Genomic DNA, 14,028 nt, shown 5'->3' with positions numbered 1-14,028 from the left:
TTAGAAAAACTTTCATACGTTCATAAAAATGCAATGAGAAATCATTCAAATATCATTGCACTAGGTTGCATTGTTCAAATATAGCATGTATCTTGTTTTAATAAATGGATGACAAAAATGGCATGTATTATCATTAATATTCAATGAGTTTTGGACGGGTTTTAACATAAATGTATGCTGCTATTATCACAAATATTGCGGCTATAGTGGGCAATACAATTGTGAATACTCTCTGTTTATTCTCCAAGAATTCCTTTTTCCGTTCCTTTTTCTGTTTGTTGGTCTCTTTCGTTTTTCCCTTTAATTGCCTCATGTTTTTCCCACTGCAAATCAATAAAATTCTATTAAGATAAAAGTTTACTTGTGTTTATCTTTGGTTATATTAATATTTATCAATTAATCAATCAATGGAAAGGTAAATATATAAATAATTAATAAATTCAAAAATAAAATTTTAATTTTTTCATTAGTATTTAATTATTAAGAAAAAGAATGAAATTTTCGGAACATAGATTTCTTAAATTCCAATTAAAAAACTTAAAGTGTATACTTATTGGAGAGTGACAATAATCGCGAAACACAAACTGTACTTGTCGCACATATGTTTTATGACATTTGTCGATACAAATGTCTATGCGCGCGCGGATTTTATAAAATAAATAATTGAAAACCGCGTGAAACGCATTTTACGCCACCAACGAATGGAGAAGCATTGAGATACCGGTACCTCTTAGACTTCACTCGCAGCAAACAGATACGAGAAAGAAGTCTGAAAAGACAAGGTCACACGATCGTCAATCGCTTGGTACAAATTAGATTTGCGTACATGACACGTAGTGAAACGGTTGGCACGGAGATGCACCAGCTGTGCTGTCACTTCCGTGCTCACGGGTGATTTGCGTCAAATGCGTTCGGAAAACGAACGTCCTTTCTTGTCCCTAATTCACGATCTTATCTGATTAGTCAGGATAAGATTACATTCATGCAAAATGTTTGTTAAACGTATTACCGATTGGTTATCGGCTAGAGAGTTTTTAGGGTCTCTATTGATATTTTAAGAATTCTCTATTCGATGGCCAATCGTCTGACGAGTATTTTGCCACATAAATGTAATCTTGTTTATAACTGTGTTGAATCTGCATATTCTTTCATTAACGTTGCGATTTGCGATACCGATGGTGTGAGTTATTCACGTTGTTTTTTTTAATTTATTAAATGTGCGGGATAAGTTTTAAAATTAATATATATATGTACACTGATTAAAACGTAGATATATTAGAATATAAAAAAAACGTGTAATAATTTGAAAATCAAAAAAAAAGGAAGATTCAGGAAAAATATTCTTGTTTAGTTATCGTAAAGGTTATGTGCTTCCAAAAATTTGATCAAATGTTATGAAGAAGATGCTGGAATATAATAATCTTTCATTAAACACATTTGTACAACAAAATTTGACAGCATTAGATCTGCGCAATAATCAAAATTGTATGATAAATAATAGAATGGAACAAAGTACTCAGACAACCCCTAAAAGAAAGAATAGAAGGAAAGAGCGAAAGAAAAAAGCATTTGCTTCTTTGCACAGGAATAACACGCGAAGCGACATAGAAACGGATGATTCAAATAAGCGCAGTTTGTTAGTCTTACATTTTGCTAGTAAAGAAAATTCTAATGATACTTCCATTTTACTAGAAACAGAGTTATCAAGTACAAGCTCTGAAGAGGGTAAGAGAGTAAGCAATATAATCGACAAAAGTATTTGTACCTCGGAAAATTTATTAGAAAAAGATACTAAAAAAATCTCTGGCACAAGGAAGGAGGAAAATAAAGAGACATTTGATTTTTTGCGACAGGATGAACAAATTGAATTAAATAATTTGATTGATAAAGTTCATACTTTGCAGCTTGCTAATAAGGAAGACAGTGACAATGCTTTTGTTTCATCAAAGACAATTGATTTATTAAATACTGCAAAACAGGATGCAGAAGATACAAATGACATGAGTATCTCTATATTGGAAAGTTCAACAGGAGACATTCAGGAAACTTTCTGCATGAACAAAGAGAGAAATATAGAAAATACAATAGAAAGCAATTTTCTGCAACATAATGGCAAGCAAATTGATCTAACAACAGAAATTTTAAAAGACAAAGCTCATTCTGTGCAGCTTACTAATTGTAACAATGTACACATAGAGAATATGAATGACAAAGATATTTCTACCTTAGAAAGCCCAAAATTTATTTTTTTTGATATCGATTATGAATTTCATGAAGCAAATCACGCAATAATCGATACGTTTGCTCTTAATATATATTATTCTCTATGTGCTAATGATAAGAAAATTTATTGCTTAGTGTGTGATAAAACCTTTCAAGTTCAAAACCATTGCAATTTGCGGAAAAATCTTTGTAGACATATTCAGTCAGACAATCATGTTAAACTATTGTCCCAAATGATAGAGGATGATAAGAAATTTTTGAAGGCTGGAAAACTTTTTAGTAAGCTAGGATTGGCACGAGAATGCATGAGAAACAAAAATGATGGTGTTGAATGCTTATTATGCAATAGTAAGAATTTTGTTAAGATAAAGAATGATGATTCATCGTTATACGAACACATATTAAGTAGTAAGCATCAGAATTTCAAAGTATCCTGGACGTTGTCGGTAAAAGCTGTACTACAAGACATTCATCATCATTTCCGAAGCATGTACAATGCTAAAAAATATTGTTGCGAATTTTGCAATTACGAAAGCGAATCGGAAATCTGTTTCGCGAAACACTTGCGTGTACCTTATCACACGTCACGATTAATACAAGTTCCCGATTATGCAGAGAGATTTAAGTTTCATTATTGCGCTGCATGCCTACTCTTGTGGTTTGGTAATTCTGGTATGTACGATCGACACTGTGAGCAGGTCGAACATCAACGCAGGATATTATATGGTTCTGATCTCGATCATTTGTCAGAAGAATTAATACAACTCTTAATTATGCCCAACCAGAATGCTGAAGCTTTGCTTGCACAGTCCAATAATGCATGTTTCGATAAAACAATTGATAACATATTGTGTGACTTGATAATTGACTTAGAAAAATATATTCTAAATATAAAGGCTTATCCTTTTGGATCCAGGATTTCAGACTTAGCTTTTCCTGATAGTGACATTGACATCTTCCTTGATTGTGGTAAGTCCCTCTGTAATATAATTTATATATTTATCTTGTGTATCTTTATTTATATATATGTATGATTTGCAAATGTAAAACTTAAAACAGACATGTATTCTTGTATTTTTGCTACAAATTAGGAAAATATTAATATTTTAATATAACTCTATTATTACTTTCTATTTACATAGAATAGGTGTTCTATAAATTATTTACTGTGTAAAATCTATCTCAATCATTTTAATATCAACCATAAGAAAAATATTTTTTCAAGATGTTTTATCTCAAGTAATGATTGCATATATAGAATTTATTAAGATCACATCTTACAGTTGTAGCATATCCAGTTGTATTATATTGGATCATATATCCATATTGGAATATTAAAAATAAAACATAATTAATACAAAAATTACAGGCAAAACTATTTCAAATATAATAAGATAGCATATGTATAATAACTTTAATATTGTTTATTTTTTAACAATCTTTATTTTATCCTTCATTTCTTTGAAAATTATATATATTTCTTTATCTACTAATATTAACTTTTATATTATCATTTTGTTTATGTAATGCAGATAATATGTATGAAGGAAAAAATTCATCACATCATCATTGCCAGGACCTCATTACATTAATACTATATTATCTATCTCTGAATAAAACAATGTGGAAAGTGCAAGAAATGATATTGCATAGTAGAACGCCAATTATAAAAGTGCAACATGTTCCCTCAGGATTTATTTGTGACATTTCAGCTACAAATGGGTTAGCAGTGGAAAATACAAAAATAATTAAGTAAGTTTTTTGCTCTCACCTATATATAATTTAATTCAATAGAAATTTCTTTCATATGCTGTATTTATGTATTGTAAATAAACAGAAAATTATTTTCTCAAGGTGTTTTAATCATGCTTTTCCACTATGTCGAAAATTGATTTTATTTCTTAAACAATGGTTGCACATCTGTGGCTTATTAGGATCGCATCATCTTATAACAAGCTATGCTCTCACATGGTGCGTCATTTTTTATCTGCAAATTCTATTAGTATTTCCCAGTATCTCACAATTAATAAAATTGAAAAATAGTTCGTGGAGAATCAGTGGTAAGTGATTATACACATACATATATATATGTACATAAAATGCAATGTTTTCAAAATTCACTTAAAGTGCTAAATAAATTAAATTAAAATAAATTAAAATGTTAAGTTTTATTAATCAAATTGTGCAACATACAAATTATTTTACTTAATATATTCTGTTCATATATATATATATTATATAATCTTATTATATATTTCTTACTTTAATTTATACATATTCAATACACATATTCAATATACTTATTTTACTTTTTTTTTTTTATTTAGGTTGGGAAGTTGGTATAAGCTACAATTTTCCTGTTAGGAGGATAAATTACACTTTCGAAGAACTTTTATTAGGATTTTTTATGTTTTATGCGGATTTTACATACAAAAGTCATGTAATTTGTCCATTGTTGGGTCAGCCGATAGAAAAAAGTGCGTTTAATAATCTGTCAAGTTTACCACAAGATATGGCACCATACATTGATTATATGCATGATGTTTATATGCAAGAGAAGCCTCAAAGTTTCTTCATATCACCATTATGTGTGCAAGATCCATTTGATTTATCACATAATCTTACTAAAGCGGTACATAATCGTAAGTTAAACAAATTTCAGAACAATTGTAATTATAGCGCAAAAATATTGAAGAAGACTTTTCCATACTTGAAGTCACCCTTGTTACCTTAAGTTGATCAATATAGAAAATGTCTGTATCTTTCTTAATATAGTTTGATAGCTTTACATTATTTTCTTATACCTTATGTCTATAGTGATAATTTAATAATGACAATTTGATAATTCAAGAAAATCATGGAATTGGATTGTTTACAATTAATGTATTGCATTTTTTTTACCTACATTTTGATATATTATTTTCATAAATTAATAAAATACAGATATATCTTTAGGGATTGACATAATATGCCGGTATCGTGTATATTTCTATTGTGAAAAAATTACAATTCTAAAAATTTTTAAACATTACTGGATATATCGATTAGACATATCGGTATTGGAATACCGATATATGTATAATCAAAAATTTTATATTGATATTACACTATTATTATCCTATTGAATATTAATATTACTAAATTAATAAAGATTAGAGAGAGATTAATAAAGATAATTACTTTTATAATTATTTAATGTAGTTATTTAATTATATCAATAAATTAAACTACCAATGCTGAAGTCGACACTGTAGTACTAATATATTATATCGGTTTTGTGTATATAGTGTATTATGAAAATTTCATTATGTATCGATATTCAATATCTCATACTGGTATAAATTAAAAATTTTTAGCAAATCTAAAAATTTTTTAATGATATAGAAGTATACATGATACCGGTATATAATTATTGACGAAATTATTTCGTTATTCAATCTCTCCGAAAATATTGATATATAAGCGATGTTTCATAAGGCTTGCAATTCCTGATATCTTGATATATCATTAATTCAATAAATATATGTTTTTCACGAGATACTTTTGTTAATCAATTAAAAGTATCAATTTTTTAGTCTCATTAGTAATTAGTTTTATTGCCAATTAGTTTTTAAATATAATACTTGTGCTGTGATGTTATTACATTACTATATTGCTTTATAAAGAGACAATTATATAAAGAAAATAATTTAAAAAATCGAAAAAAAATTAATTTCTTAATCTATTTAATTTATCCAATAAAAGTATCATGTATACCTTAAATCATTGTTTTTCAATTTAAAGGATTAATATTCTTATTGCCAAAGAAAAATTTTATTGTATATGTATGTGTGATTACATATTCTTTACTCCTTATTTAGCTTTGTAATTTTATGTATTTTTTTGCTTTTAAATAAATATGTAAAGAAAATGTAATATAGTGAAGAGTTGAAAGACTTATTTTAATAACCATTTATATTATATTAAACACATACAAAGTTTGATTATTTTTAATTTAAGATTTTTTTGTGCTTATAGTAATGCAAAAGTCTGTGTTCTTGGCTCAACTGACTGAAACGAGGAACTTTGCGGTTGTAACTGCAAGCATTGGCCGCATTCAGCGGATTCACGCTGGGCAACATTACTAGATTTTCCGATGTAATTCTGATTGGCCGGAACTGAAAGTAGAAACCAATCACGTTCGATTGCTACTTTAGCGGTTGAGTCCGTTGAATACAGCCGCTGCCTGCAGTCAATGGAATGCACTGATGCACCCTGTGTACATCCTATATCCATAATCAATTTGATATGTATTACGTTGATATGTATGACTCAGCGATGGGGGGGAATACATATAGGGAATCCCGGAATTTTTAAATTTCTTCGAATATACAACAAAGATATTATATTACGTACATGACGAACCAATACCATTTAACTGTTCTAAGTGACGTCATACAAAGAAATTCTTTGTGTGATATGTGTACGCTGCATTTCTTGCTGCGAGCGAATGTGCTTTATATCACTCCATATTATTCATTCGTTTCACAGGTAATAATTTTCATAATTTTCATAATTTTCATTTACTCAGAAAGCTTTCTTTGAAATTAAATTTCTGTAAATTAAAGTTAAATTCATTTTTATCTCATTGCTTGTGATTAATGTAAATTAAAAGCAACGAACGAGTAATAATACGCTAAATAATTAACCTAGCTTAATCAGTCTAATTTAAAAGCTGTTAATTAATTATGTACTATATAAGCTGTTATAATTAATTATAAATACTATATAATTTATATAATATATTAATTACAGATATTATTTATCATATACATACAGGTATAAAAAAATACAGCATGGATCTTGCCAAATATTTTTTAGAGCGATATATAACACGTTATAATAATCAATGGTATTGTTACCTATGTAAATTGGAAAATTTAACAGATGCAAAATATCATTTGCAAGAAGTTCATCCATATATCTGCATTCAAGTCTCAGATTTTTCACATAATTTGTCAAATGCAAAATGCCAAAAATTATTAAATCATGGAATTACAAAAAATATTTTAGAAGACAAAAGATGTAGTACAAAGTATTTTTGTATACCATGCAAATCTTCGATATTTTCTTTAATTAACGTTGATGAACATTTGAAAGGGAAAAAACATAGAACATGTATAAGTAACTCAAAATTATTCAATCGTGGAATAATAACACAAGATGTATTACAAAACTGTAATGCAAAATATTTTTGTATATTTTGCAATTGCTCAATACCTACTTTAGATCATGTTGATGAACATTTGAAAGGGAGAAAACACCAAATATGTAAAAGTGATAAATCAGAATTATTAAATCATGGTATAATAATGGAAGATTTATTACAAAACTGTGATGTGAAATATTTTTGTGTACCATGCAATTGTTCGATATCTGCTTTGAAAAATATTAATGAACATTTACAAGAAAAAAAACATCAAAGATATATAAGCAGTATTAAATCAAATATTTCAAATAAACAACACTCAAATGAAAATATAAGTGACAATGTTTCCGTTAATGTAAAAACTCAAATGGAACATATAAATAAATCAAAATTTCTTGCAAAAATGCAACCAGTTTGTGAAAATAAATTGACAAATGATAAGTCAATAAATGGTCATGAGATAAAAGAGGAAGAAGAGAGTACAACTTCCTCTGTATCTTATCAGAAGGATAGCAATAGTAATAATGTTTTGCAAGTTGAAAGATGTGTACATATCTATTTCTGTAGTTTGTGTGATAAATTTGACAATAAACTTAACATGAGCAAACATGCACAAGATAAGAAACATATTTCTGCTATATCTGCATTAAAAATTAATCAAGAAGCAACATATATCATAATATTGGAAAATGATAGAAGAACTATTAAGCCATTGCAGTTAAACAGTAGAAAATTAGATGGAACAATGTGGCCAGAATACATAAAAACTATGTCCAATGTGATTATATGTGATCGATGTAATATACCAATAAATAAAACTGATATAATAAATCATGACATAACCATACATAAAGAATACATGAAGTCTTCTATGGAATATATCTCTGATTCAACTTTGTCTGTAAATAGTAAAAATGTTAATATTTTCAACTATTATCCAATGTTTAAATGCTCTTTCTGCAATGAGATAATACATGGCATATCAATGTTAAAAATTCACTTTTCTAGTTTTCAACATAAAGAAAATATTAAATTATTAATTACAATTAAAAAACAAGAATATAATGACTGTAGAAATATAGAAAGTTTTTTTGAACTTCTCGAATTTTTAAATATAATTTCTTTTGAGAATAATGATAATATTATACAAACTATGGAGCAACCTGTGATGTATGTTAAAAACCATCTTGCATCTTTTCATGAAAGTTCAGATAATTTGGTTGAGAACAAATTTTCTTATGTTTGCATTGCTTGTAAAAGTAAATTTGATACAATCCAAAGTGTAATTGAACATTTAAGTACAAAAAGAAGACATTTGAAATACTTTAAAAATATTTTGCTCACATATAATCACATATATAATATATGTACAACAAAAGAACTTGATATAAATAAAACACAAGCAGCAGAATCTTCAATTTGTATTGAAAATATATCGATTAATACATTGGAAGAACATAATATTAATAAAATACAGATAGCACAATATATTGATAATAATAGCGATTTAATTAATACAAATACTAATAGCAAGAATGATATACTATCTCAAAGTAGAGAAAATAATTCTGGTTTATTTATGCCTGATGATATATCCATTGAAATTAAACAATTCATTAGAAATATACCAGCAGAAAAAAATATAAATAATATTGTAAGAACTAAACAAAAAAATAATGTCTTGGATCGTTATAACAGAATGTATTATACAAAATTTCTAGACTTTGAGAAAATTATGTTTACTTACAATCAAGACAAGCTGAAAGAGATTGAATCAAGTTTAAAACTATATGCCCTCCAAAATAAAAATATGCTTTGTCTTGCATGTGATGTTGCGCATTCGATCAATATACACATATTGTATGAACATATTCATTCTGAACAACATGTTATACAATTTACACAATTGCATAAGAACAGCGAAGAGCAAAGGCTAAACTTACTGAAAGAATCAATTAAGGTAAATTATACAAACTTCAAATGTTATGCTTGCAATATAAATGAAAAGTGGGTGTATTATGGTGAATCATGGATTAAGGAACATATACGTTATTCCACACACAAAAAAAAACATAAAGAGTTAATCAAGAATATTAAATGTATGCTACTATCAGAAGAAGAATTATATTCTTTATGGTATAATATTCAATATTTTGCTTGCGTCGAGTGTAATGCAAGATTTAAAATAAAGATAGAATTTATGGAACATCTTTACCAAAAACATAAGAATGTGTTTCTAAATATAAAGAATAGTTCAGAATTTGATTTCTGCATAACATGTGCCACTTTGTGGTATAAAAATCTTTCTTACTGCGAAAAATCAGTTTATCAGCGACACTGTAAAAAACGGACGCATCAATACTTAAAAAAAAGTAATGACTTTGCAATTATGTCACTACCACAATCTCTGCAAGAATTATTAAAAAATATCAATAAAACTGTTGCTCATCTATTTAAATTATCAAATGATGCATTAAATGATAAAAGAACAATTCAACTCGTGGATGATTTAACAAATGCTTTCGAAACTCAACAGTTTGATGTAGAAGTACATATGTTTGGTTCAAGAGTTACTGGTTTAGCATCGTCTGAAAGCGATATTGATATATATCTCAACTTTGGTAAATACATTTATTTTATATATATAATTTTTTTTACATATACATATATAGAATCATAAAAAAATGCTTATAAAAAATACTTCTGATATAAAAGAAAAAAAATTATAAAAAGTATTTTCTATAGAAGGTGATGAATGTATTGAAGCTGAATTAATTAAGAATAGAAGTGAACAAATTAAAAATTGTTTGAATACTGATGGTCCAAAATGGGAAATAGAATTCATTTCGAACAAAAGCAGGACGCCTATAGTAAGACTAAGGCACAGACCAACGAGATTACAATGTGATATCTCCTTTACAAATGGTCTTTCAGTAGAAAATTCTAAATTTATCAAGTACGAGAAATATTGGATTTAAAAAGAATGCTTTCTTGATGCTTTAAGAAATATATATATATATATATATATATATATATATATATATATATAAAATGTTAAATTTTTAGATCTTTCAACACGGCATATCCGCCTTGTCGACAATTAATATTATTTCTAAAAAAGTGGATGTTGTTGGGTAATTTGACTGGTTCTAATTTCGGAATAACAAGCTATGCTCTCACTTGGCTAGTCATTTTTTATTTGCAAGTCACATATAAAATACCAAGTGTTGCTACTTTAATTAAAAGTCATAATCGCTCGAAAATTGTATCTGGTAAGTTGAATAATCAACTAAGAAATAATATATCTATATTCATATGATACCTACGTCATGGGAAAAAAGAAATTATCTTGTTTGTTTTACAATAATGTTGTAATTTTACACATTCTTTTTCCAATGTTTATAGCATAATTTAATGTTGATATATACATTATTTTAGGCTGGGAAACTGGAGTCGGTAATAATGTTCCTATCGACGTACCTGAATTATCGATACCTGAATTGTTATTAGGATTCTTTGAGTATTACGGACGTTTTGATTACATGAATGATGTTGTATGTCCGTTGTTAGGTATTACATGCCGTAAGAAAATCTTTACAGAAATATTGGCTTTACCAGATACTATGGCTCTCTATATTGCGCAAATACAGAAAGCGAAACCGGAATATTTTCGCGTTGATTCTTCTATGTGTGTGCAAGATCCATTCGATCTCTCGCACAATTTAACAAAGGCTGTGCCAATTTTAACGCTTAAGCGCTTTAAACAATATTGTAAAGAAAGTGCATTGATGTTGCGTTAATGTATAAGTTCATTGAAAAAAAAAATAATTATATAGAATCATCTTTTTTAATTTCTGATTGATAAATCAATGTATTTTTATAAAATGACTATAGATATGTTTAACATTGTAAGTATTTTTATGAAATGAACTAAGGAACTAATTTTCTATTGTAATATCTCTTTTGATTGTGATAAAATATTATATAGTATTACATGTATGAAGTACTATACAATATTATACATTACTATACTAATTTGCAGTTTTGTTTACATTTTTAAAAGGTTACAAAAACTTGATTTGTAAAACTTGAATTGTAAAACTTTTTTTAAGAATATTTTGATACTTTTAAAATAAAAAGAAGGAATTGTAAAATGATATTTACATACAAGTGGTAATCATGTATTATATGTCATAAATTATATATGTACTTTATACATTTATTTAGATATTTTTATGTTTGACTTTCTTATCTCCAACATTTATATGTGTGATTATTACTTACTATTCTTTTATGTTTAAAATATATTTAAGAATTTTTATTGTTATTGCAAGATGACGAGAAAACTTTCAGTGATATGTTCCAAAATTGTTATTTAATATTTTGACAGAAAAAATGTATAACATGCGTTATAATTTTTGCAATGCAATTTTGTCTTATATTTTGATAATTATATAATCGTGTAATTAATTAAAGTGGTTGCGAGAAAGTTTTAATTGATTTATATATTATCATTGAAAGTAAAGATGCATTTTGTGATAATATCTCAGGAAATGTTTTTCTCATTGAAATATATATCTTTATACTGTATTTTATACTGTATTATATGAGAGGAATATAATTCTATTTTTATCATTTTATTGTTCACTTTTTTTAAAGATCCTGTATATCACTGCAGTCACAATTTAATATAGTGGTAATGAAAGACTAGGAGTCTTAATTATGTATATTTGTTAATCAATTTTTATTTTATTGCTCCATTTATAACATTATGATTTAATAAATTAATTTTTAAATAGAACAATTTATATACTTAAGTATATACTTACTAATACTACTTACTAATTTATATACTTAAGTATAAGATATATTTAAAAAAGTTTTAAATGTATATCAAATAAGCAAGATGAATATATTCACCTTGTATCCTAGTTTGTTTTCGAGTCAATTTCTTTTTGTACAATATCTTGCTTCCATATATATTCTTTTATGTACTTACCATTAGGTATGCAAGATTGTTTGCATGTGAAAACTGCCAATATTCCCCAATCAAGACTCTTGACAATATCTTTCAAGCCTAAGAAATTTAGTAGCTGGGGCATTATCTGTAAATTATTCATATAATAGTATGAATAGCAAATATATATATATATATATATATATATATATATATATATATATATATATGTAAATCTAATGTATACAATTTTTTTTTGGATCTCGATGTAAATTTTAAATCATTTTACACACATTTCAATATGTATTATAAATAAATTCTACGTACTTGAAATTCAAACTGTCTATTGCCATTGCATTCTGTACATTTTGGTATATCTATTATCTGGTTATGTTGTGATATGTATAGAATTTTTCCTCCTCTATCATATCTATTAAATAAATATAAATTAGAATACAGATTGTCACTGCAATTTCTTTAATTTCTCTACAAGAAAAAGGTATACCTTAAAATCTGATCTGGATAATTATCTGTTTTCATACGAAACTCTGCAAATATTTCATCTTTTTCATTATTAGCTATCTGTAGTAAATCATCATTAACATCTTCATGTTGAAAACTTCCAGCTTTGCCACTGTGGATCATAGCATTATACTTTTCAATTTCTTTCTGTTCGCTTTCAAGATCATCTTGCTCGATGTTATCTTTCATAAAATCATCATCCTCTATTACAATCTCGTATTCGGGAAACAAGAAATCATTATTTGCATTATTATCATTATTTGTCTTTGTGCTACATGTATATTTATGTCCATTCTTCCAATCATATACTTGATGTACACGACAGCAATAATTGACAACTTTACATTTACCACAATGACTCGGTGCTGCAATCCCACATATACAACATATTTTTGCCCAATGTGACACATCTGAAAATAAAATATACAATTCTATATTGTTCCATACATGTTTACAAGTCATTGAAGAGAAGATAATTTGTTGTATTATACTTACCAATGTCTGTCCTCCAGTCCTTCTGTTCGACGGGCGGTTCAGACGGATAAAAAATATTGACTTTATTCAACTGTGATCGAAAAACTTTCAAATTTCCATTCTGATTCAGTCTGCAGCAATCTACGTTTTTGCATATAAAAATATATATAGTCCTGTGAAACGCATCGGTGTTTTCTTCGTATGGTGCGTAGATCTGGCACAGAAATATGCAAACATCGTTGCAATACTCGCATTCTAGATCACTTTTACCGGGAATATTTTTCAGATCGAGCCAGGCCGGCTTACCACCCACTTTACTAGGAAAGAACCTACTTGTCAGTCGCCATGATTCGCATGTCTGTACGAATCCTAAATCGATTGCCATGTTTAAGACAATAAGTTGATAAGACGGCTGTAATTTCAACAGAAATTTGTCAAAATAAATATATGTCTATATTTCGAGACAATGTTTTTTTCTTTTTAAACAAGTATCTCCATATTTGTGGTGATTGACAAAACAACACGTGCTCGCTCGCTTTTTTGTAAACTTCATTGGTCATTTACAATATACTAAAACCTCAAATTATGCATTGAATATGGAGATTAAAGATAGACGATTGAAATTTGACCAATCAGAAGAAAAAATTTTAAATCGTTTTGTTTT

The 14,028-nt window shown here is 27.4% G+C and overlaps 4 protein-coding genes across 8 annotated transcripts; 2 read left to right on the top strand and 2 right to left on the bottom strand.

Annotated features, from left to right (window-relative positions):
- Positions 1-118: 118 nt before the first annotated feature.
- LOC109609847 (single-pass membrane and coiled-coil domain-containing protein 4 homolog) lies at positions 119-911 on the bottom strand. 3 transcript variants are annotated; one of them, XM_020026880.2, is made up of 2 exons: positions 728-911; positions 119-323 (listed from the first exon to the last, which is right to left on the bottom strand). In XM_020026880.2, exon 2 carries the CDS (start codon positions 311-313, stop codon positions 134-136), a length of 180 nt encoding a protein of 59 aa, XP_019882439.1. In that variant the 5' UTR covers positions 314-323; positions 728-911; the 3' UTR covers positions 119-133. The 3 variants fall into 3 exon arrangements, with proteins under 3 accessions (XP_019882439.1, XP_019882440.1, XP_019882441.1); XM_020026881.2 differs by having other exon boundaries at positions 827-911; XM_020026882.2 differs by lacking the exon at positions 728-911 and adding an exon at positions 551-721.
- Positions 912-1,310: 399 nt separating this feature from the next.
- On the top strand, positions 1,311-5,011 carry LOC105249127. 2 transcript variants are annotated; one of them, XM_011254371.3, is made up of 4 exons: positions 1,311-3,192; positions 3,756-3,975; positions 4,078-4,283; positions 4,551-5,011. In XM_011254371.3, the coding sequence occupies exons 1-4, from the start codon at positions 1,395-1,397 to the stop codon at positions 4,955-4,957; spliced, it is 2,631 nt and encodes an 876-aa protein (XP_011252673.2). In that variant the 5' UTR covers positions 1,311-1,394; the 3' UTR covers positions 4,958-5,011. The 2 variants fall into 2 exon arrangements, with proteins under 2 accessions (XP_011252673.2, XP_011252674.2); XM_011254372.3 differs by having other exon boundaries at positions 4,078-4,194; positions 4,551-4,766.
- Positions 5,012-8,468: 3,457 nt separating this feature from the next.
- Positions 8,469-11,267, top strand: LOC105249128 (speckle targeted PIP5K1A-regulated poly(A) polymerase). 2 transcript variants are annotated; one of them, XM_011254374.3, is made up of 4 exons: positions 8,469-10,032; positions 10,160-10,367; positions 10,478-10,683; positions 10,850-11,267. In XM_011254374.3, exons 1-4 carry the CDS (start codon positions 8,565-8,567, stop codon positions 11,209-11,211), a joined length of 2,244 nt encoding a protein of 747 aa, XP_011252676.3. In that variant the 5' UTR covers positions 8,469-8,564; the 3' UTR covers positions 11,212-11,267. The 2 variants fall into 2 exon arrangements, with proteins under 2 accessions (XP_011252676.3, XP_011252675.3); XM_011254373.3 differs by having other exon boundaries at positions 8,517-10,032; positions 10,157-10,367; positions 10,850-11,266.
- Positions 11,268-12,294: 1,027 nt separating this feature from the next.
- On the bottom strand, positions 12,295-13,935 carry LOC105249152 (programmed cell death protein 2). Its single transcript, XM_025409755.1, has 4 exons — positions 13,386-13,935; positions 12,874-13,300; positions 12,696-12,798; positions 12,295-12,516 (listed from the first exon to the last, which is right to left on the bottom strand). The coding sequence occupies exons 1-4, from the start codon at positions 13,747-13,749 to the stop codon at positions 12,340-12,342; spliced, it is 1,071 nt and encodes a 356-aa protein (XP_025265540.1). The 5' UTR covers positions 13,750-13,935; the 3' UTR covers positions 12,295-12,339.
- Positions 13,936-14,028: the final 93 nt, after the last annotated feature.

This window comes from Camponotus floridanus, unplaced genomic scaffold, assembly GCF_003227725.1.
Source record: "Camponotus floridanus strain SB8 unplaced genomic scaffold, Cflo_v7.5 scaffold28, whole genome shotgun sequence".
NCBI lineage: Eukaryota > Metazoa > Arthropoda > Insecta > Hymenoptera > Formicidae > Camponotus > Camponotus floridanus.
This window is presented reverse-complemented; position numbering and strand designations above follow the sequence as displayed.

Bases quoted from the DNA above. Each gene is read 5' to 3' on its own strand.
- LOC109609847 (XM_020026880.2), bottom strand. From the start codon at position 313: ATGAGGCAATTAAAGGGAAAAACGAAAGAGACCAACAAACAGAAAAAG.
- LOC105249127 (XM_011254371.3), top strand. From the start codon at position 1,395: ATGAAGAAGATGCTGGAATATAATAATCTTTCATTAAACACATTTGTA. The intron at 3,193-3,755 runs GTAAGTCCCTCT...TATGTAATGCAG, and splicing joins TGACATCTTCCTTGATTGTG to ATAATATGTATGAAGGAAAA. The intron at 3,976-4,077 runs GTAAGTTTTTTG...TATTTTCTCAAG, and splicing joins GAAAATACAAAAATAATTAA to GTGTTTTAATCATGCTTTTC.
- LOC105249128 (XM_011254373.3), top strand. From the start codon at position 8,565: ATGGAGCAACCTGTGATGTATGTTAAAAACCATCTTGCATCTTTTCAT. The intron at 10,033-10,156 runs GTAAATACATTT...TATTTTCTATAG, and splicing joins TGATATATATCTCAACTTTG to AAGGTGATGAATGTATTGAA. The intron at 10,684-10,849 runs GTAAGTTGAATA...ACATTATTTTAG, and splicing joins TCGCTCGAAAATTGTATCTG to GCTGGGAAACTGGAGTCGGT.
- LOC105249152 (XM_025409755.1), bottom strand. From the start codon at position 13,749: ATGGCAATCGATTTAGGATTCGTACAGACATGCGAATCATGGCGACTG. The intron at 13,301-13,385 runs GTAAGTATAATA...TTTTATTTTCAG, and splicing joins GGACTGGAGGACAGACATTG to ATGTGTCACATTGGGCAAAA. The intron at 12,517-12,695 runs GTACGTAGAATT...AATAATTTACAG, and splicing joins ATAGACAGTTTGAATTTCAA to ATAATGCCCCAGCTACTAAA.